General features: G+C 40.1%; 1 protein-coding gene across 5 annotated transcripts in view; it reads right to left on the bottom strand.

The window, feature by feature from the left end:
- LOC103785028 (polycomb protein SUZ12) overlaps positions 1-23,211 on the bottom strand; it is a 115,981-nt gene that overhangs the window by 61,632 nt on the left and 31,138 nt on the right. For all 5 annotated transcript variants that reach the window (XM_063599130.1, XM_034943240.3, XM_063599128.1 and 2 more), the window contains 5 exons: positions 18,114-18,199; positions 15,638-15,869; positions 14,735-14,828; positions 8,300-8,405; positions 2,895-3,072 (listed from right to left, as the gene is read on the bottom strand). In XM_063599130.1, coding sequence (XP_063455200.1) covers positions 2,895-3,072; positions 8,300-8,405; positions 14,735-14,828; positions 15,638-15,869; positions 18,114-18,199 — 696 coding nt within the window. The remainder of the gene's footprint in view (positions 1-2,894; positions 3,073-8,299; positions 8,406-14,734; positions 14,829-15,637; positions 15,870-18,113; positions 18,200-23,211) is intronic.

Consider the following 23,211-nt stretch of genomic DNA (forward strand, 5'->3'; position numbering starts at 1 on the left):
TACTTGCAAAACCTTTCCCCTGACACAAGCCATTTCTTATTTTATTTATATTTTTTATAAGCGACAGGGTGTCACTATGTTGCCCAGGCTGGTCTTGAACTCCTGGGCTTCAAGCAATCCACCCACCCTGGTCTCCCAAAGTGCTGGAATTACAGATGTCAGCCACTGCGCCCGGCCCCATTTCTTATATCTCTTTAATCTGACCATTACTGTCACCTGCACACAATGAGTGTACATGAGTGGTCAAGGAGGACAACTTACGCCTTCTGCCTTCTTTAAACAGGCAGATAAAGACACATGAGTGCTCTCTCAGGTCAAGGACAATGTACCTACTGGACAGACACAAAAATGACAGAACTTGGCCAGGCGCAATGGCTCAAGCCTGTAGTCCCAGTACTTTGGGATGCTAAGGTAGGTAGATTGCTTGAGCTCAGGAGTTTGAGACCAGCATAGGTGATGGCAAAATCCCATCTCTACCGAAAAATACAAAAATTAACAGGGCGTGGTGGCACGAGCCTGTAGTCCCATCTATATGGAGGGCTAAGGTGGGAGGATCGCTTGAGCCTGGGAGGCGGTGGTTTCAGTGAGTGAGATGGCACCACTGCACTCCAGCCAGGGTGAGAGAGAGAAACCCTGTCTCAAAAAAAAAAAGTAAAATAAAAATGATAGAACACTGCAACTTGGGCCTTAAACTCAGCAGAAAGTTAACTCTATTTGTAAATGTTTTTTCCTCTTAAAAACTGGCTGGGCGCGATGGCTCATGCCTGTAATCCCAGTACTTTGGGAGGCCGAGATGGGTGGATCTCCTGAGATCAGTAGTTTGAGACAAGCCTGGCCAACATGATGAAACCCTGTCTCTACTAAAAATACAAAAATTAGCCAGGCATGGTGGTGTGTGCCTGTAATCTCAGCTACTCAGGAGGCTGAGGCAGGAGAATTGCTTCAAACCGGGAGGCGGAGGTTGTGCTGAGCCGAGATCACGTCACTGCACTGCAGCCTGGGCGCGGTGGCTCACACCTATAATTCCCAGCACTTTGGGAGGCCCAGGCGAGCAGAGCACGACGTCAGGAGATCGAGACCATCCTGGCTAACACGGTGAAACCCCATCTCTACTAAAAATACAAAAAAAATTAGTCTGGGCCTGGTGGGTCACGCCTGTAATCTCAGCACTTTGGGAGGCCGAGGCAGGCAGACCATGAGGTCAGGAGATTGAGACTATCCTGGCTAACACGGTGAAACCCCATCTCTACTAAAAATACAAAAAAAAAAAAAAATTAGCCGGGCATGGTGGCCGGCGCCTGTAGTCCCAGCTACTCGGGAGGCTGAGGCAGGAAATTGGCATGAACCCAGGAGGTGGAGCTTGCAGTGAGCTGAGATCGCACCACTGCACTCCAGCCTGGGCGAGACAGCGAGACTCCATCTCAAAAAAGAAAACAACAAACAAAACAAACAAACAGAAAAACTTATATGTGAGTTATAAAAAACATAGTTCCTGGGCTGGGCACAGTGGCTTGTGCCTGTAATCCCAGCACTTTGGGAGGCCAAGGCGGGCGGATCACAAGGTCAGGAGATCGAGACCATCCTGGCTAACAAGGTGAAACCCCGTCTCTACTAAAAATACAAAAAAAAAAAAAAATTAGCTGGTCGTGGTGGCAGGCGCCTGTAATCCCAGCTACTCAGGAGGCTGAGGCAGGAGAATGGCATGAACCAGGGAGGCAGAGCTTGCAGTGAGCCGAGATTATGCCACTGCACTCCAGTCTGGGCAACAGAGTGAGACTTCGTCTCAAAAAAAAAAACAAAAAAAAACAACTTAGTTCCAAAGCTCTTTGTAGTTGTGATTCCAAAATCTTAAAAGCTAATCTGAAAACCAATAGTTTTCTTGTAAGTTTCTGGCAAATTTGTTTAGTGGAAAAACTTGCTCTAACTTAACATGAGGACCCCACTTCAAGATGTTATATATGATATCTATACTATGTACCATATCACGCTTCAATTTTTTTTTTCAATTCAAATTTCTAGGCACCCTTGGCACAAAGGTTCTGGATAAAGAATTTTTACTACTACTTCAACACAAGACTTTACACTTAATATAGGAGAACCCTAATTTACCATGATTCATAACCTACCCAATAAGCCAAATAATATTCTGAAAGACTAATCACATAGAGGCCAGCAGAGGTGGCTCTCACCTGTAATCCCAGCACTTTGAGAGACTGAGGCGGGCAGATCATGAGGTCAGAAGATGGAGACCATCCTGGCTAACATGGTGAAACCTCGTCTCTACTTTTTTAATTTATTGACTTAGTTTTATTTATTTTTTTTGAGATGGAGTATTGCTCTGTCTCCCAGGCTGGAGTGCAGTGGTGCAATCTCGGCTGCAACCTCCACCTTCTGGGTTCACGCCATTCTCATGCCTCAGCCTCCCAAGTAGCTGGGACTACAGGTGCCCACCACCACACCTGGCTAAATTTTTTTGTATTTTTAGCAGGGACGGTGTTTCACCGTGTTAGCCAGGATGATCTCCATCTCCTGACCTTGTGGTCCGCCCGCCTCGGTCTCCCAAATGCTGGGATTACAGGTGTGAGCCACTGCGCTCGGCCAACCCTGTCTCTACTAAAACTACAAAAAATTAGCCAGGTGTGGTGGCATGCGCCTGTAGTCACAGCTACTCCGGAGGCTGAGTCAGGAGAATCGTCTGAACCCACAAGGCAGAGGTTGCAGTGAGCCGAAATCACGCTACTGCACTCCTGCCTGGGCAACAGAGCAAGACTCCATCTCAAAAAAAAAAAAAAAAGAAGAATCACATAAAGCAAAACACAAATGAATTAATCTAAAGCACAAGACCTAACTCTGCAAACCATTATTTTATTATTTTGATTGCAATGTTTTCTTACCAATAGTTTGAGTAGGTTTAACTGAACCAGGCTTGTTTTCCTGATGGAGACTCTCTGAATTTCTAGTGGCAAGAGGTTTGGCAATAGGAGCCGTAGATTTATCATTGGTCTCTCCTGTCCAGCGAAGAGTGAACTGCAACGTAGGTCCCTGAGAAAATGTTTCGAATGGAGGCAGCCTCTAAAAAATAAAAAACATGCAAAGACTGGAGACTCAGATAATGAATTCAAATAAATTGCAGAAATTAAAAAAAAATTCATTATAAGTCAATGTGGATTTGCCTTAATAGATTTGTCTTGAAAATCCAAATGCTGACTGAGACGGCTAGGCAAACAAAGTAAAAGTATGGACCAGACACTGTAGAACTTGAACTGGAGAGCACAAGCTGTCTAAAAGAGGCGACCACTGATCAGCAACAGGTGAATTGTTGCCATGTGAAAACACTCGTCCAACACAGACAGATTTTCAGATTTTTCCAAATAGGTCAGAAATCAAAGTTTTCATGGGAAAATTTCCCATTTAGGTTGTTGCTAACCAGTTCAAATGTCTTTTTTTTTTTTTGAGATGGAGTTTCACTCTTGTCGCCCAGGCTAGTGTGCAACTTGCATGGTCTCAGCTCACTGCAACCTCCCCCTCCCAGGTTCAAGCAATTCTCCTGTCTCAGCCTCCTAAGTAGCTGGGATTACAGGCACCTGCCGTCACGCCCAGCTAATTTTTTGTGTGTGTGTTTTTAGTAGAGACGGGGTTTCACCATCTTGGCCAGGCTGGTCTTGAACTCCTGACCTCAGGTGATTCGCCTGCCTCGGCCTCCCAAAGTGCTGGGGTTACAGGCATGAGCCACCACGCCTGGCCTTGAAATGTCTTAAAAATAAAATTGTGGTACCCAAAGCCCACCAGCATGCAACCTTTGCTCTTAGGTGACCAATTACTTTTTTTTTTGTAAATTGAACAGCTTTTCAATTAGTAATTTTCTTTGACTTCTCTCAGTTTCACTGACAATGACTGCCAGTGCTTCTCTTCTTTGATTTTACAACACTGAGCTATTGAAAATAGCTAACTTTTAGCCATCTGACCGAATCACTCACCCATCCTCAAGAATTTACCTATTAAGCTGATGATCCCAAATTGGTTCTGCATTCTTATCCTTACACTTGAACTGTAAACTCATATCTCCAATTGCCTCTTGGACATTGCCAGTTGATCTCAATGTCACCTTGAACTAAAACATGTTTAGAAGTGTATCCAGTATCTTTTCTTCTAAAACACTTTCCTTCTCACGTTATTTTTGTTCTTGTCATTATCATTCTACTAGTGACCCTAAGCTAAAAATTTTGGAATTATATTTGACTCCTATCCTGTCGTTTCTCATGCAATTACCAAGTCCTTTTTGAAATGTTTATCATTTCTTCCTTGTCCTTCAAAGATCACAAAACAAAAAAAAACAAAAAAAACCTTTGTATAGATCAGTATTGCCTTACTACTAGAGTATCTCAGTTGTTCTACTTGCTTCTGATTTTTACTTTCCTATTCAAATATAGGAGAGATCAAGTAGTCTTCAATGAGCTTCAATTTATTTTACTGCCACAGAGGCCTAAACTCCTTCTATATCATTATTACAAAGTAATCCTCTTAAAACTATTTAGACTAGAGGACCGGGCGCAATGGCACACGCCTGTAATCCCAGCACTTTGGGAGGCCGAGGAGGGCAGATCGTGAGGTCAGGAGTTCGAGACCATCCTGGACAACATGGTGAAACCCTGTCTCTACTAAAATACAAAAAATTAGCTGGGCATGGTGGCTGGGGCCTGTAATCCCAGCTACTTGGGAGGCTGAGGCAGGAGAATCACTTGAACTCGAAAGGCAGAGGTTGCAGTGAGCCGAAATTGCACCATTGCACTCCAGCCTGGAGACAGAGCAAGACTCCATCTCAAAAAACAAAACAAAACAAAACAAAACAAAAAACTACTTAAGACTAGAATGTAGTAAAAGTGTGTTCAGAGACTAGTTTGGACACAGCAGTCCACAGGAATTTATCTTATAAAATACTTGATACAGGTTCAAGTATAATCACTATTAACATTTTTGACAAGATTAAAAAAAATCAAATAACCCAATTATCTATTAGACCAGCACTGGTTTAGTCAATTAAGGAACCCAAACAAAACAAAACAAAACAAAAAATTTCAGAACTTTTAAAAAGAAGTAAATCTATATGCTCTGACTTAAAAGGATGCCCATTTTACAGGGTTAAGAGCTTCCAGATAGGCCGGGCACAGTAGCTCACACCTGTAATCCCAGCACTTTGGGATGCCGAAGTGGGTGGAAAACCTTAGGTCAGGAGTTTGAGACCAGCCAAGACAACATGGTGAAACCCCCAGGCGTGGTGGCGCATGCCAGTAATCTCAACTATTCAGGAGGCTGAGGCAAGAGAATTGCTTGAACCCAGGAGGCAGAGGTTGCAGTGAACTGAGACTGCGCCATTGCACTCCACCTCTGGGTGACAGAGCGAGACTCCATCTCAACAGAAACAAACAAAAAAAAGGCCAGGCCGGGCACGGTCGCTCATGCCTGTAATCCCAGTACTTTGGGAGGCCGAGGCGGGCGGATCACAAGGTCAGGAGTTCGAGACCAGCCTGGCCAACATGGTGAAACTCCATCTCTACTAAAAATATGAAAATCAGCTGGGCATGGTGGTGCACACCTGTGATCGCAGCTACTCAGGAGGCTGAGGCTGGAGAATCGCTTGAACCCGGGAGGCGGAGGTTGCAGTGAGCCAAGATCATGCCACTGTACTCCAGCCTGGGTGACAGAGTGAAACTCCATCTCAAAAACAAAACAAACAAAAAAAAACAAAAACAAAACCAACAACAACAAAAACTCTTCATATATATAATCCTTATAGTCTCATGAATAAAAACATACTTTAAAACAAGAAATTTAAAATGAAAAAGATCATAAAGATAAATCCATGCAGAAAACCCAAACAGTATAGATAAAAATTATTTGAAATCTCATCACCTGGAGTTAACCACTATTATAAATTTTACAAACGGAAAAAAAAAAAAATATATATATATATATATATATACAGTTATGTAAAAATTTAATATGGAAATCTTATAAACTATCATCCTTTCTAATCGCTTTTTAGATTTAACATGTTTCTAACGTTTCATTATTTAAAAAATGCTGAGAAAACCTGTCACCTACATCTTTTGTTAACAAGTTACTACATTGTGACAAAAATAAAATATTTGAATTGTTAAAGACTATATATACAATTTTAACTTTATATATATTGCCAGTCTGCCCTATAGTAAGACTGTATCAACCTTTTTTTTTTTTTTTTTTTTTTTTGAGACAGAGTCTTGCTCTGTTTCCCCGGATAAAGTGAAGTGGCAAAATCTCAGCTCACTGAAACCTCTGCCTCCCAGGTTCAAGTAATACTCCTAAGCCTCCCAAGTACCCAAGTAGCTGGGACTACAAGCATCTGCCACCATGCCTGGTTAATTTTTGTGTTTTTGGTAGAGATGTGGTTTGACATGTTGGCCAGGCTGGTGTCAAACTCATAACCTCAGGTGATCCACCCGCCTTGGCTTCCCAAAGTGCTGGGATTACAGGCATGAGCCACTGAGCCCGGCCCCAACTTACTGTTACATCAAAATATTATTTGAGAGTATATGTGTCCTCACATCCCTAAAACACTAGAAACTGTCAAACTTTTAATCTTTGTCGAACTCTCAAAAGTATCTCGGCATTTGCATGCCTTTGAGTACTAATAAGGTTGAGTACTGCTTTAAAAGTTTGCTGGCCATCTATATTTGTTTTTTTAAGAACTGCGTGAGAGTCCTTGACACATATTTCTTATTAGACTGCGTATCTTTTTCTTGTTTTATAATTCACAATATTATGTATTCATATTAGCATTTTGTGTTACAGATACTTCCCCCATTCCATAATTTGTTTGTAACTTTAGATATTTTGCAGTATAAAAATGACTAATTTTAACCCGACAATTTTTACTTTATGCTTTCTTACTTTTAAATCATCCTTAGAAAGGTCTTCCTCACTGCAATATATTAACATTCACCTATTTTTTTTCCATGCTTACGAATGTTCATTTTTACATGTTTATGAGCCTTCCAGAATGTATTAGGTCTAAGATTATTTCCAGATGACTGGAGAAGAGTTGTCACAATTAATGAACTGTTTCTCTTTCTCACATAGCTATACCACCACCTTTATCATGAACTAAATTTCAAATATACATCAAACTATTTCAGGACTATGCCTGAATGATATGCTTGAATGATATGCTTGTCTATTCCTATGCTTATACCATAGGGTTTAAGTTCTCTTAACTTTATGGTATGTACTACTGTATATTGTATATCATACTAAAACTGGTAAGTAAAAATTCTCAAAATATTTTTCTAAAATTTCCCTTAGTATTACTAAATACTTATCCTTCTAGATTGACTTGGAACTAATTTTAAGGCTTAAAAAAATCCTTATGAGATTTTGCATTGGATGGTACACTGACCTAACATATTTAGAAATAAAAGACATCGTTACAGTTTTGAATCTACCTATTTAAGAAATGTATGGATTCCTCTTTATCTCTTAAAAGTTATCTTAAGTATGCTTAATCTAAATTCTGCAGATTTCTTGATAAATGTATTACTAGTCATCCCTTATTACCTGCCATTACAATGAATAGAATTTAAAATAGCCGTTAACATTTATTGAGCACTTATTGTATGCCAGGCACTGTACTAAATATTTTATTATTTCATCTAATCCATCAATTCTATGTCTCATGTTACAGGAGAAGAAACTGAGACATGGATAAGTAACTTGCCAAACGCCACATAGCTAGGAGCAGACATTTGAATCAGGCAGTCTGGCTCTCAAAGTATGATGCCTTCCGTGTGGCCGGGTGCAGTGGCTCATGCCTGTAATCCCAGCGCTTTGGGAGGCCAAGGTGGGCAGATCACAAGGTCAGGAGTTCCAGACTAGCCTGGCCAACATGGTCAAACCCCGTCTCTACTGAAAATAAAAAAAATTAGCCAGGCGTGGTGGCACGCAGAATCACAGAATCACAGCTACTCGGGAGGCTGAGACAGGAGAATCGCTTGAACCCGGGAGGTGGAGGTTGCAGTGAGCCGAGACCATGCCACTGCACTCCAGCCTGGGCAACAGAGCAAGACTCCCCCTCAAAAAAAAAAAAAAAAAAAGAATGATACCTTCCATTAAATGCTCTGACTAGATCATTTACTTGTGTTTTTTAAAGTATAAAAAACAAAGGCCTCTACTTCCAACATGAATTAGCATTTGGGGAAGAAAACATCAATCAAAAATGGGAGTTCATAACTATAACGTGCTCAACCTTCTAAGTAGTCCATACCTTCCCATCAAGAATAGTCTCCCATGTTGCTCTTTTCTTGCTTATTGGACATTCTTCCATTTCCTGCATGGCTACTTCATATTCCCCATCTAAAAGCTGTAAGCGCCTGTTAGACAAACACATATACTTTAAAGTAACCTGTGTTATTACTGTAAGTACACAAATTCTACATCTTTAGATTTATACTAAAACCATTTATTAAATTTATAAACTAGCTTACATACCCAACAAGATTTTAAAAATACAGCTACACTCCAGTCCTGATGAAAGCAATTTTAATGATGTACACTAAAAACTGTATTACTAGGAATTCATTACTGTAGCTACTCAGATATAACTCTAAACATGTAAAGTATAATATGCCTGAGGTCTCAAAACCTGGTACGTTGTCAACATTAAATATAAAGCGTAAGTACAGGCTTTATTTATTTATTTATTTATTTGAGATGGAGTCTTGCTCTGTTGCAACCCAGGCTGGAGGGCAGTGGTGCAATCTCCGCTCACCACAATCTCTGCTGCCCAGGTTCAAGCGATTCTCCTGCCTCAGCCTCCCGAGTAGCTGGGATTACAGGCGCGTGCCACCATGCCCAGCTAATTTTTGTATTTTTAGTAGAGATGGGTTTCAGCATCTTGGCCAGGCTGGTCTTAAACTCCTGCCCTCGTGATCCACCCACCTCGGCCTCCTAAAGTGCTGGGATTACAGGCGTGAACCACTGCGCCCAGCCCAGGCTTTATATTTTTAAAAATAGGATAATAGTGTTACAATGCTTGTCTTAGGGAAACACTAAGAATTCTGTTACCTTTAACTACTGTAATTGTTTGAACTAGAATCCTTTACTTTTATACTTGACCAGTAAACTGATTATTATAATGACGAATCTGGTAACTACGGAATTCTGGGGGCACCTGGCACATATAGGTGCTCAATAAACACTTCATGGAATACTAATTGAATCAAATAATTCAAATATATTCACACAATATAGTTTTAAGGTGTGTGTACATATGTGTCTATGTATAACTTATTTTTTCCATACTTTAAACACTAGTAACCACTACTACTCTAAACACCATTCTTCAACCATGCTCAGTAATTAACTGTATATATCAAGAAACTGGCTTCTCTTCATCACTCTTAGAGAAATTCTATTAGGTAAAAACAGCTGACATTTATTGAGTGTTCACTATGTGCCAGGCACTATTATAAAGATTTTACATGGTTCATTTAATCTTCCCAACAATGCTATGAACTATGTACTATTACTCCACTGCCAGAAGAGAAAACTGAGGCAAGAAAAGGTTAAATAACTTGCCTTAAAATCAAACCGTAAATAGCCAGATCCAGCAAATGAATCCAGGTGTCTGTCTCTAAAGTCTCTTAAAACCAAATGATTGACACTTAAGAATTTTTGTCTTTTCTCTATGCTGTACTACTTAAATTTAGTCAACTTCAATAGTCATCAGCAAAGCCATTCAACTATTTTAAAAACTAATTTATTTACTCAAAGAGGTAATAAATTCATATATTTCTAAATCAAAAAGGAGCTTCCTTATGTTTTTACATAGATACATACTATTCCATTTTGTGGGTGTACATTTGATACCTACAATCCAATGCACCCTCCTATCTGTAATGTATGTGGAGACTTTTCCCCCACAGCCTGATCAAGTGCTTTATCAAGTTTTTTGGTCTCTGTCAATCTGATAAGTGAAAAAACGCATCTCAGTGTACTTTTAATTCAGATGTTTTGTCATTTTAATTGTTTAAGAACCATATATATCTATTTTGGTAAACTTCTTATTGTTTCCTTTGCCCATTCTTCTATTGGGCAGTGGTCTTTTAAAATTAGTATGACCTGTTTACATTCAAGAATGACAGACATCTACCTGAAAGACAAGTTGAAAATAATTTCTCCCCATCTTGTCATTTTTGACTTTGGTTATGGTGGCTTTTTTGTTTTCTGAAGAAGTTTTTGATTTTTATTTTGTTCAACTTTGCGTTCTTTTCCTATATGGCTTTTGAATACTGGTTATTATTTCAAGGAATTAACTGGATTTTTTTTTTTGACAGTCGCTCTGTCAGCCAGGCTAGAGTGCAGTGACACAATCATAGCTCACTACAGCCTCAGACTCCTGGGCTCAAGAGATCCTCCCACCTTGGTCTTCCAAAGTACTAAGATTACAAGTGTGAGCCACTGCACTCAGCCCTCTGTGAGATTTTAAAAACAATTTTTACACATCTAACATGCAGATTTTGGCTTAAAAATACTATTCTTCTATAAGGAATCAGGACTCCTTGAAGAAATCACAACTTCAGAGCAGAGGTAAGAAAAGAAGAAGGTAGGCCGGGCGCAGTGGCTCATGCCCGTAATCCCAACAGTTTGGGAGGCTGAGGTGGGAGGATCACCTGAGGTCGGGAGTTCAAGACCAGCCTGACCAACAGGGAGAAACCTTGTCTCTACTAGAAATACAAAATTAGCCAGGCATGGTGGCGCATGCCTTAATCCCAGCTACTCGGGAGGCTGAGGCAGGAGAATCGCTTGAACCCGGGAGGCAGAGGTAGCAGTGAGCTGAGATGGTGCCTTTGCGCTCCAGCCTGGGCAACAGGAGCAAAACTCCGTCTCAAAAAAAAAAAAGGAGAAGGTGATTCTGGTATATCTTACTATTCTAGAAAATCAGGAAAAAATAGCAGCACCAAAACAGGACACAGAAGCCTACTTAGAAGGGCTCCTCCTGACCAAATACGAGACAATTTGGGCATTAAAATAACAGTATCAATAGATTAAAACTAATTGAATAAATAGAATTTGTTAATCCATACTGATTTTAAAATATCAAAGCTGGGGAAAGGAATGCTCTTCTTTTTAAATTTACATGTAACTTTTTTTTAAATTTTTTTTTCTTTTTAGGAATGAGGTCTTGCTATGTTGCCCAAACTGGTCGCAAACTCCTGGGCTCAAATAGTCTTCCCACCTTGGACTCCCAAAGTGTTAGGGTTACAGGTATCAGCCACCATGCCTGCCTGTTTCTCTCTCTCTATATACATATATATATATTTTTAGGGTTAGTCAAGTGAAGCAGTGGGAGCAGAGAACGAATGCTCTTCTTTATATAAAAATGCAAATAAATGTGGAAGAAATGTTAGAAAATTACCATTTTCCAACTGCCAAAGGAATAATTTATTCAAGCAAAAATAATCAATCGATGCTAAAACTATTGGGTGAAAGGCTATGGGAAGAAAATGGATATTTACTCAGCTTCATGTATTAGCATAAGAATTATACGCTGATTTATATAAAAGGGAAAAAAGTACTGTTACAATGGAGAAATATTGTGAACAGCATCTTAACTGAGTGATCAAACCTAATATTACCTTTTGTCTGTGATGTAGTACGTAAAGAACATATCACTCATTAGAATCCCTGCCAAAAATATTTAACCTGAAGCTAATCAAGAGGAAATCACCATAGAAGTCCTAATTGAGATACATTCTGCAAAACTACAGGCCTATACTGGGGGAAAAATGTCACAGAAGGTAGGGAGAAAGGCTAGGGGGACTATTCCAAATTGAAGGAGACTGAAGAACTATGACATCTAGCTATGGAATCGGGGTGGGGACAGGACAAATTATAAAGGACATTATTGAGGTCAACTGGGGAGATAGTATTGTATTTGTATTTTAATTTTCCTCATAAGGGTACGGTGGTTATATCAGAAAATGTCTTCGTTCTTAGGAGATACATGCAAGAGAGCTTATAAATGAGGAATAAGGCAAACTTTCAAATTGTTCAGCACAAAAATAAAATATAGCCTCATAAATAAATCAAATGTGGCAAAATGTTAACAACAGATACAATCTAGATGAAGGGTATGTGGATATTAAATGACTTTAGTATTCTTTCAACTTTCCTATAGTTTTGAATTCTTTTTTTTTTTTTTTTTTTTTTTGGAGACAGAGTCTCGCTGTCACCAGGCTGGAGTGCAGTGGCTCGATCTCAACTCACTGTAACCTCCGCCTCCTGGGTTCAAGCAATTCTCCTGCCTGAGCCTCCCGAGTAGCTGGGACTACAGGCACGCACCACCAGGCCCAGCTAATTTTTGTATTTTTAGTAGAGATGGGGTTTCACCATGTTGGCCAGGACGGTCTCGATCTCTTGACCTCGTGATCCGCCTGCCTCAGCCTCCCAAAGTGCTGGGATTACAGGCGTGAGCCACCATGCCTGGGTGAATATTTTCAAAATAAGCTGCTGTGGGGAAATTCTCCCAGTTTCTTCTTGGCACTTTTTCTTTAAAATAAAAGCATTATCTTTTTCTTACAAGAAATGTGTAAACATATGTGTCAGGTACAGTGATTAAAAAAGAAAACAGAATATACCCCATGCTGCCTAAAATAGAACAATTAACAGCATCGATGAAGTCCAATGCGCCTCATTCTAATTGTTTCCCCCACAGACATGACCACTATTTTCTAGTACATTTATGGTTCTATTGTTTTCCATTTAAATCTTCGATCCACAATAAAATTTCTGACTTTAAAAAGACACTGGCCGGGCACGGTGGCTCACCTGTAATCCCAGCACTTTGGGAGGCTGAGGCAGGTGGATGATGTGAGGTCAGGAGCTCCAGACCAGCCTGGCCAACATGGTGAAACCTCATCTCTACTAAAAATACAAAAATTAGCTGGGCATGGTAGCAGGTGCCTGTAATCCCAGCTATTCAGGAGGCTGAGGCAGGTGAATTGCTTGAACCCAGGAGGGCAGAGGTTGCAGTGAGCTGAGATCATGCCACTGAACTCCAGCCTGGGTGACACAGCGAGAGTCCGTCTCAAAAATAAACAAATACATAAATAAAAAATAAACAATAGGAGGAATGGCCTAGTTACTTTCCCTGGTTCTTTGTCCTATACCTGACAATAAACTGTTAACTACCAGCACGCAGCCTGGTACAAGAAATGACGGCATAGGTTTCTTTCTCCAATCCCAAAAAGAAAAAATGCTGGATTTGCTTCCCAGACATTCTTTCACTGGTGATATTTTCACTAAAATATTTCGTTTCCAAACAGAAATTGCAGAAATATTTAATAAGTCTGTGTTTCTTGCTATCCTGTACCAAATGCACAGAGGTACACAATGATTATACATGATTTTCTTTTCTTTTCTTTTTAAGACAGAGTCTTGCTCTGTCACCCAGGATGGAGTGCAGTGGTGTGATCTCGGCTCACTGCAACCTCTGCCTCCCAGGTTCAAGCGATTCTCCTGCCTCAGCCTCCTGAGTAGCTGGGATTACAGGCACACGCCACCGTGCCCGGCTAATTTTTGTATTTTTAGTAGAGACAGGGTTTCACCATCTTGGCCAGGCTGGTCTCGAACTCCTGACCTCGTGATCCACCCGCTGCAGCCTCCCAAAGAGCTGGGATTACAGGCGTGAGCCACTGCGCCCGGCCTTCTTTCTTTTTTTAAAAAAGATGGGGTCTCGCCTAGGCATGGTGGCTCACGCCTGTAATCCCAGCACTTTGGGAGGCCAAGGCAGGCGGATCACGAGGTGAGGAGACCGACACCATTCTGGCTAACACGGTGAAACCCGTCTCTACTGAAAATACAAAAAATTAGCTGGGCGTGGTGGCACGCACCTGTAGTCCCAGCTACTCCAGAGGCTGAAGCAGGAGACTTGCTCAAACCCAGGTGGCAGAGGGGTTGCAGTGAGCAGAGATTGCGCCACTGCACTCCTGCCTGGGTGATAGAGTGAGACACCATCCTAAAAAAAAAAAAAAAAAAAAGATGGGATCTCACTTTGTCACTCAGGCCAGAGTACAGTGGCATGATCATAGCTCATTGCTGCCTTGAACTCCTGGGCTCAAACAATCCTCCCACCTCAGCCTCCTATGTAGCTGGAACTACAGGTGCATACCACCATGACCAGCTCCTCTTCCTTAATTTTTAATAAACACATAACCCCAAGATTTACGTAGGGCCCAGTCCATTTAAGTCTCTTCTCAAATACTACCTCCTCCCAGAGGATATCTCTCTAAAACAGTAACCATTTATTCTCTATTTTTCTTCACAACACTCATCACTAAGTGACATTAGTTGATTTTTTGGGTGGTGGTCTGTTTCCTCCACTAAAAGTTAAGCTCCATGGTGAAGGCAGGGATTTTGTTGCCTTCTTAATGTCTAGAACAGTGTCTGGCAAAGAGTAGACACTCAGAAAATATTCGCCAAATAAGTAAGTTTAACTGAGCTATCTATGCAAATAGTTCCTTAATTGTTGTTTTCTATGAAACAGACAAAAATTCAGTGTTTGCAAATTTGTTTTTTCATCCGTAAGAATAAAAAGAAACAAAGGCAATGAAATAATCAATATAAATAATTATATTCTGCTTCAGAATGAAAACATTTCCAGAACATTGTGGGAGCCTCACTTGTTCATCAACATTACCTGTTTTTATCAAATACTGTCATTTGTGCAACAAATGTCTTTTCCCCATCCTCACGATTTCGTTTTCTTCTGGCTGGAAGCTCTTCATTGACATCTAAATTTAACAAACATTTCTCATAAATCAAATATTAGAACAAAAATGTGTTATGATATATGGTCCCTTAACATAAAACATGCTACATTTATCCCAAATGAGGTACGAATTACACTAAAGTTGCAATAATATACAGACCACATGTTTCCAATTTTGCATTTTTACTATATGTTCTTTTTAACAATCACAACATTAACCCCACATCTTTGCAAATGCTAATGTTTCTGTTTAGAATTATCTTTGCTAGGCAAACTCCTTCTCACTCATGGTAACTCCCAAAAACTTCAAACAATACTTCAAGAGTCAAAGATTATTTTTTCCAACGTGTTTCTCTGCTGAACTTCACATATACCTGTATTATGGCACTCATCATTTTGCAGCAATGATATATTTCATGTCTATTTCCCTACACTAGGTTGTGAGACTTTGGAGGATAGGACTGAATGTTTTAATCATCTTCGATTAAATTAAATCATCCCCAGCACCTATGTGTTTGTTGAATGAATACCTCAAAGATGAATTCACAATTGTTGGAAGAAAAGAGGGATGGGCAGGGGGATAAATACACAACAAGTATAATAAAATGTTCATTGTTGAATCTAAGAGGTAAGTAGATAGGTGTTCACTATAAAATACTTCTCATTGTCCTTTATGTTTGAAAATTTGCACAACAAAATGTTGAGGTGGAGGTGAATTCACTGTTTGCTTTAAGACTCAGCACCATGACTATCATGAAGGAACACTGGTACAATCATTTTCAATGACCATCTTAGTCTCCAGTGATAAAATCTAGTAAAAAAAAAAATTACCAATATTTTCATTGGTTTCTCCATTAATCATTCCATTAAACTCTCTTCTTCCTGGACGAGTCACTCTAAATAGCAACGAGTAAGACTTCACCATATGGCTGTTACTAGGTTCAAATTCATTACTGGAAACTGCAAGGGACGGGAAATTTCCGGGTTTTGTTTGATTGAGGTCAGGATTCAAAGGCACCTGCTTTTTACCTGTGGGAACTTGCCTTATTGGACAACTTACATCCTGCAAAGGTAAACATTATTAATTTATATTTATTTGTATATAAGCAATAAGAATTATAATAAAACTTCTAATCACAGCTATAGGAAACACGGGAGATAGGCCATGATCACCAAATGGAATGTTAAAATTCTAACCATAGTTCTGCAAACTGTGAAGCAAAAATAAACATTTGAAATACCTATATTCCAAATATTAAAGCAATTGAGGTTTTCTCCAACATAATGAAATTATGATACAGTATACCTAATATTTAGCTAACAGTGATCTGAAACAGTTGTATATTAGAAATTTAGAACTAAAAGCATGCTAAATCTCTCTGGTAAGGCTTTTTAGCAACAACAAAAAAACCATGCTAAAATGTTAAACTCATGTACTTTTATCAAATCTCTTAAATGTTCTATTTTAACATGACAATGACTAATAGGACCATTAGAAATAAAAAAAATGACTAATAATCCCATGGTCAACATTATGAAACAGTAAATCCATATAGTTAAAATATGTTGTTTAACAGAAAGGATCATCATCCTTAAAAAAACAAAAACAAAACTGGTTTTATCTACCAATGATCATATTCTGAGTAATATTCTGTTACTGTATGATTAGTTACACTGAAAATGCATACTAGAAAAACTGGAAGGATCAGAAGACTTTTATGACAGTATCTTACAGCAGCTACTTCTTTTAAATAAATAGAATACATACAGTCTTAAAAAATTTCTATTTTATAAGACTATAAAGTGAAAACTATGAATTCTCACCCACCCCCCCAGGTCTTACGCTCCGGAGATGACTAATACTAGCAGTTGGCTGTGTATATTCTTCCAGGAAAATGATTACCCCTGATACATTTTTTTGAACATAAGAATGACTATATTTATATTCATATCTTATTCTAAGTAATGTATCTTGGATTTTCATATCATCACTTGTTGTAATGTGTATGGAGGTTAGGTAGGAGTAAGAAGTGATAAAGGCTGGAGTGCAGTTGTGCGATCTTGGCTCGCTGCAAGCTCCGCCTCCCGGGTTCATACCATTCTCCTGCCTCAGCCTCCTGAGTAGCTGGCACTACAGGTGCCCATCACCACGCCTGGCTAATTTTTTATATTTTTAGCAGAGACGAGATTTCACCGTGTTAGCCACTCGATCTCCTGACCTCGTGATCTGCCCACCTTGGCCTCTCAAAGTGCTGGGATTACAGGCGTGAGCCACCAGCACCTGGCAAGGAGTGATATTTCCTAACTTTACATACATTTTTTTTTTTTCTTGAGACAGTTTCACTCTGTCACACAGGCTGGAGCTCAGTGGTGCAATCATGGCTCACTGCAGCCTCGACTTACTGGGCTCAAGCAATCCTCCCGAGTAGCTGGGACTACAGGCACAGGCCATCATGCCTAGCTCATTTTTGTATTTTTGGTAGAGACAGGGTTTCACCATGTTGCCCAGGATGCTTAACTCCTGGGTTCAAGCAATCTGCCCACTTCTGCCTCCCAAAGTGCTGGGATTATAGGTGTGAGCTACGGCAACCGGCCTTTACATAAACTTTCAAAAATAAAGTTCCACTGCTGCCTCCATGGTGCCTTAGTCTACTCCCTCCCAGTGATTGAGGCCCTTATGGCCTATGGTCTTGGAAGAATATCAGCACTGGGACCCTGGACCCAGACCAGTTCCTACTCCTCTTGAAACACTCGAGGACTTGAGGCAACTAAAGGTACATATGTTGGCTTTGATCGGTTGACCAGGAAACATCTTAACACTTGTTTCTATGGTGAAATAACTTCACCTTATAAAAATTTGAAGCAATGTACTAATAAGTGAATGGCTAATAATGCTGACAACAAAATTTCTTTGCCTGAGAGCAGTGTTACAAAGGATAATCTTGTGGAAAAAACTCTCTCTTAGCCCTTACCTAAAATGTCAATGGGTACAAATAGCTAAGAAATACGCTAACAGATTGAAATGGTAGAACAGCAACTGAATTTATGCCAGATGCTAAAACATAGCTTCTCCATTTCCAGACTCCTATGAGAAAGTTTTGTACAGACACTTATTAAAAGACTAGAAAAACTACACAGATATGCGAGTTGGCAAAAGAGGTTATCAGTTTTATAATTAGGCCATCAACACATTTCTTAAGCTTTCAAAATTTAAAACTCAGCTTTAAAATACAATATATATGCATAAAGATGTCCAATTAAGCAAATTATTCCATTTAATCTACCAATATCATTTTGTTGACATTACCTTTCTTTTTTTGTGGCAAACTTTCACAAGCAGGACTTCCAGGGTAACAGAATTTTGTTCATTTTCTGAGTTTTGTGATGGCTTATCTAAATAGAAAATCAGTATTTTAAAATCTATTTAAAAAATATATGAAAAAGGTATTCATTTTGCTAACAAGTCAGGGAACTTCAAACAGAGATTTCCCATAGTAAGACTTCTCAAAAGTTCACTCATTCTTTTTTCCTCAAATCAGTTCCAAACTTACAGCAAACTCTTTAAAAGCCTTTATATATAGTGTAAATAAACCACTCACAAAACAAATATAATTACTGTCCTATATGCTGTAATTTTTTTTTCCATTAGATATAGGTTTTGCTCTGTTGCCCAAGGTACAGTGCAGTGGCACAATCACAGCTCACTGCAATCACAAGCTCCTGGGATCAAGTGATCCTCACACATCAGCACGGCAGCCTCCTGAGTACCTGGGATTACAGGCGTGAGCCACCATGCCCAGGTTGTAAGTATAAAAAATATTCACTGGCCAGGCATAGTGGCTCATGCCTGTAATCCCAACACTTTGGGAGGCCAAGGCAAGAATATCACTTAAGGCCAAGAGTTCAAGACCAGCCTGCGCAACACAGAGACCTCGTCTCCAACACTTTGGGAGGCCAAGGCAAGAATATCACTTAAGGCCAAGAGTTCAAGACCAGCCTGCGCAACACAGAGACCTCGTCTCTACAAAATGTGAAAAAATTAGCTGGGTGTGGTGGGTGTCATGTGCCTGTAGTCCTAGCTACCTCAGAGGCTAGGTGGAAGGATCTCTTGAGCCAAGGAGTTCAAGGCTGCAGTGAGCTATGATCCTGTCACTGCCCTCTAGTCTGGACGAAAGAGTGAGATCCTGTCTCTAAAACACATCTACACATTTCTATTTTTATATATATATATACACGCACACACATACATACATATATATATACACATATATATACACACACATACATATATATACACATATATATATTTCCTAATTCCTTTTTTCTTTTCGAGACAGAGACTCGTTCTGTCACCCAGGCTGGAGTGCAGTAGGGCGATCTTGGCTCACTGCAACTTCTGCCTCCCGGGTTAAAGTGATCCTCCCACCTCAGCTTCCCAAGTATCTGGGACTACAGGTGCGCACCAGGACACCCAGCTGATTTTTTTAATTTTTAGTAGAGATGGGGTTTCACCATGTTGGCTAGGCTGGTCTTGAACTCCTGACCTCAAGTGATCCACCTGCCTTGGCCTCCCAAAATGCTGGGATTACAGGTGTGAGCCACCACACCCGGCCATATTTACTGAATATTTCTAATTTGAAGATTTAATATTTTTGTTTGTTTTTCAGACAAGGGTCTGGCTATGTTGCCCAGGCTGGTCTCAAACTTCTGGGCTCAAGTGATTCTCCCATTTTAAGCCTCCTAAGTAGCTGAGACTACAGGCACATGCAACTGGGCCGGCTTGAAGATTTAACATTTATGATAATACACTGCTAGTCAAAAGTAATTTTGACAAATACAGTTAAAGCTTCTTGGCAGAAAGCATAAATGAAAACAGTTGCAGGAGGGCCAGGTGTGGTGGCTCACGCCTATAATCGCAGCACTTAGGGAGGCCGAGGCAGGTGGATCACCTGAGGCCGGGAGTTTGAGACCAGCCTGACCAACACGGAGAAACCCCGTCTCTACTAAAAATACAACATCAGCCAGGCATGGTGGTGCATGCCTGTAATCTCAGCTACTTGGGAGGCTGAGGCAGAACTGCTTGAACCAGGGGTTGGGGAGCAGAGGTTGCAGTGAGCTGAGATCACACCATTGCACTCCAGCCTGGGCAACAAGAGCGAAACTCCATCTCCCAAAAAAAAAAAAAAAAAAAAAAGTTGCAGGAGACAACTACATTCAAAATAAGCATCTTCAATTTTTTTCTTCTCCTAAAATCTACTAGAAAAAGTATTAAGATAACATTTGAATTAAATCAGTTACCATTATACATGTTTCATTATGAATGCATAGAGACAACTAAACTAAAAAGTTCTTGATCTGACCAAGACTTGTGGCCAAAAGGATAAAAAATGGATTTCAAAAAACATTAAACATTATAAAACGTAGAGACAGAGCTATTTTTAGATGCTTTCCCCAGAATTTCTCTACAGTTTAAATGGGATAACAAAAATCAAGATATTATTTACTATCTAGAATATCTTGGCTTACAAAAAATTTAGGGGTGTTAATTTTGAATACCATAGTCTATATTCTCTATGTAAATTAACAAAGGCTTTACAAATTAAGGTTCTAGAGTAGTCCTCCATAACTTGTTTTTAAAGTCCCAAAGGTATTAACAGTTCATAACTGAATATTTAATCACTAATTCATCAAATAGCTTCAATAACATCCAGAACTATTATAATAGATGAATCCATGAACACACACAAAAAATTTTTTGTTCTAAGGCACTGAGCAACACATTTTTTCTTTATTTTTTTTTTGAGAGAGAGAGTCTTGCTCTGTTGCCCAGGCTAGAGTGCAATGGAATGTTCTTGACTCACTGCAACCTCCGCCTCCTGGGTTAAAGCAGTTCTCCCTGCCTCAGCCTCCCGAGTAGCTGGGACTACAGGCACACGCCACCAAGCCTGGGTAATTTTTTTTTTTTCTTTTCTTGAGTCAGACTCACTCGGTTGTCCAGGCTGGAATGCAGTGGCACGATCTCGGCTCACTGCAGCCTGCACCTCCCAGGTTCAAGCACTTCTCATGATTCAATCTCCAGAGTAGCTGGGATTATGGGAATGAAACACCATTCCCAGCTAATTTTGTTATTTTCAGTAGAGACGGGGCTTCACCATGTTGGCCAGGCTGGTCTCAAACTCCCTACCTCAGGTGATCTACCTGCCTCGGCCTCCCAAAGTGCTGGGATTACAGGCGTGAGCCATTGCGCCTGGCCGGCAACAATTTTTTTCTACTTAAAAACATTCTTATTGGGGGTGTGTGTGTAAAACACATTTGATCAGTTTCTTCGGAAGTTGCATCCAGGATAAAAACACCTTAATACAGCAAAAAATAGTCCAATGTCTAAATGCAGTAACAAAAATATTTGCCGAACAATACTCATCATGAAAATAGTACCCAAATAATCTTTGTGTATTCATTCTAAGAAGCAGTTTCAAGTAGTAATTGCCAAACAAAAGTTTTCATTTAAAAACAAGAGGCCGGATGCAGTGGCTCATGCCTGTAATCCTAGCCCTTTGGGAGGCTGAGGTGAGAGGATCACTTGAGCCCGGGAGGCTGCAATGAAGCAAGACTGCTCACTGCACTCCAGCATGAGTGACAGAGCAAGACTCTGTCTAAAAAATAATTAATAGTAAGAAAATAAGAAGAAAAAATCACATTTTAAGAATTAAAAATTTTTTTTTGCTTGTTTTGAGAGAGGGTCCCACTATGTTGCCCAGACTCTATTCAAACTCCTGGGCTCAAGCAAACCTCCCAGCTCAGCCTCCTCAGTAGCTGGAAATACAGGCAAGCATCACTGCTCCTGGTACATTTTAGAGAACTTGATGTTGGTTTTCTATCCTGGTTTCTTAAAAATATTATTGAAAACAAAAAAGGTACAAATAAACCTTGGATGGAAAAGAAACACAATATATCTACTTCCAACTTCTACTAGTTTCAAAGTTAAAATAGAATAGTTATTTTCAACATAGGCGTGGTGGCTCACGCCTATAATCCCAGCACTTTGGGAGGCCGAGGCGGGCAAATCACCTGAGATCGGGAGTTCAAGAGACCAACCTGACCAACATGGAGAAACCCCATCTCTACTAAAAATACAAAAAATTAGCGGGGCATGGTGGTGCATGCCTGTAATACCAGCTACTCTGGAGGCTGAGGCAACAGAATTGCTTGAACCCGGGAGGCAGAGGTTGTGGTGAGCCGAGATTGTGCCATTGCACTCCAGCCTGGGCAACAAGAGCGAAACTCCATCTCAGAAAAAGAAGAAAAAAAATTAGCTAGTGTAGTGGCACCCGCCTGTAATCCCAGATACTTGGGAGGTGGAGGCATGAGAATCACTTGAACCTGGAGGCAGAGGCTGCAGTGATCTGAGATCAAACTACTACACTCCAGCCTAGGTGACAGAGGAATTATTTTCTGGAAACAGAGATATCAACAGAGTTCACTATCTCTTTTACTTCAATATCAAGAAAAATAAAAACAAAGTAAATCTGAGCAATTGTTGAACTTTATATATTTTGTCATGAAGATAGGAAAAAAGCTTAATATGACTACTTTCCAAAAATTTCAGTGATGGATAAACTATGTGTTCTACACAGGTCCCTGAGAACAAAGGGCTAATGAATGTATAAAATTCAAATTATAAGTTTCTGAAGAATTAAAGTCTAGACACGTCAGAAGTACCACAGAAAACAAAATACCATGACTAGAAATAAGGACTCTAAGCAGACCATTACAAATAATTTAAGGAAAACAAAAACCGTAATGCTACCCAGGTTACTTCTATATAAAAAATAGACCAGATCTAAGGTAAAAACTAGAAGTTACATTAGCTGCTAATACAAATACGAGATTTCAAATTTCTTACATAAAAACCCTAACTAGGGCCAGTCTCAGTGGCTCACACCTGTAATCCCCGCACTTTGGGAGACTGAGGTGAGAGCATCACTTGAGACCAGGAGTTTGAGACCAGCCTGGGAAATGTACTGAGATTCCATCTTAACAAAAAAAAATTTTTTTAATTAGCGAGGCATGGTGGGAACGCCTGTAGTTCCAGCTACTCAGGAGGCTGAGGCAGGAGGATCACTTGAGCCCAGGAGTTGATCACACCACTGCACTCCAGCCTGGGTGACACAAGCAAGACCCTGTCTAAACAAACAAACAACCCCCAAAGAGTCATTTAAAAATGGTTATATTAGAGCATTTTGACAATTGGCCAATTGGCAAGGTTGTCTTTTTGTCTTTTTTAGACAGTGTCTCACTCTGTCACTCAGGCTGGAGTACAGTGGTGTGATCTTGGCTCACTGCAGCCTCAACCTCCAAGACTCAAGCAATCCTCCCACCTCAGCCTCCTGAGTAGCTGAGACTAC

This window comes from Pan paniscus, chromosome 19, assembly GCF_029289425.2.
Source record: "Pan paniscus chromosome 19, NHGRI_mPanPan1-v2.0_pri, whole genome shotgun sequence".
NCBI classification, from domain to species: domain Eukaryota; kingdom Metazoa; phylum Chordata; class Mammalia; order Primates; family Hominidae; genus Pan; species Pan paniscus.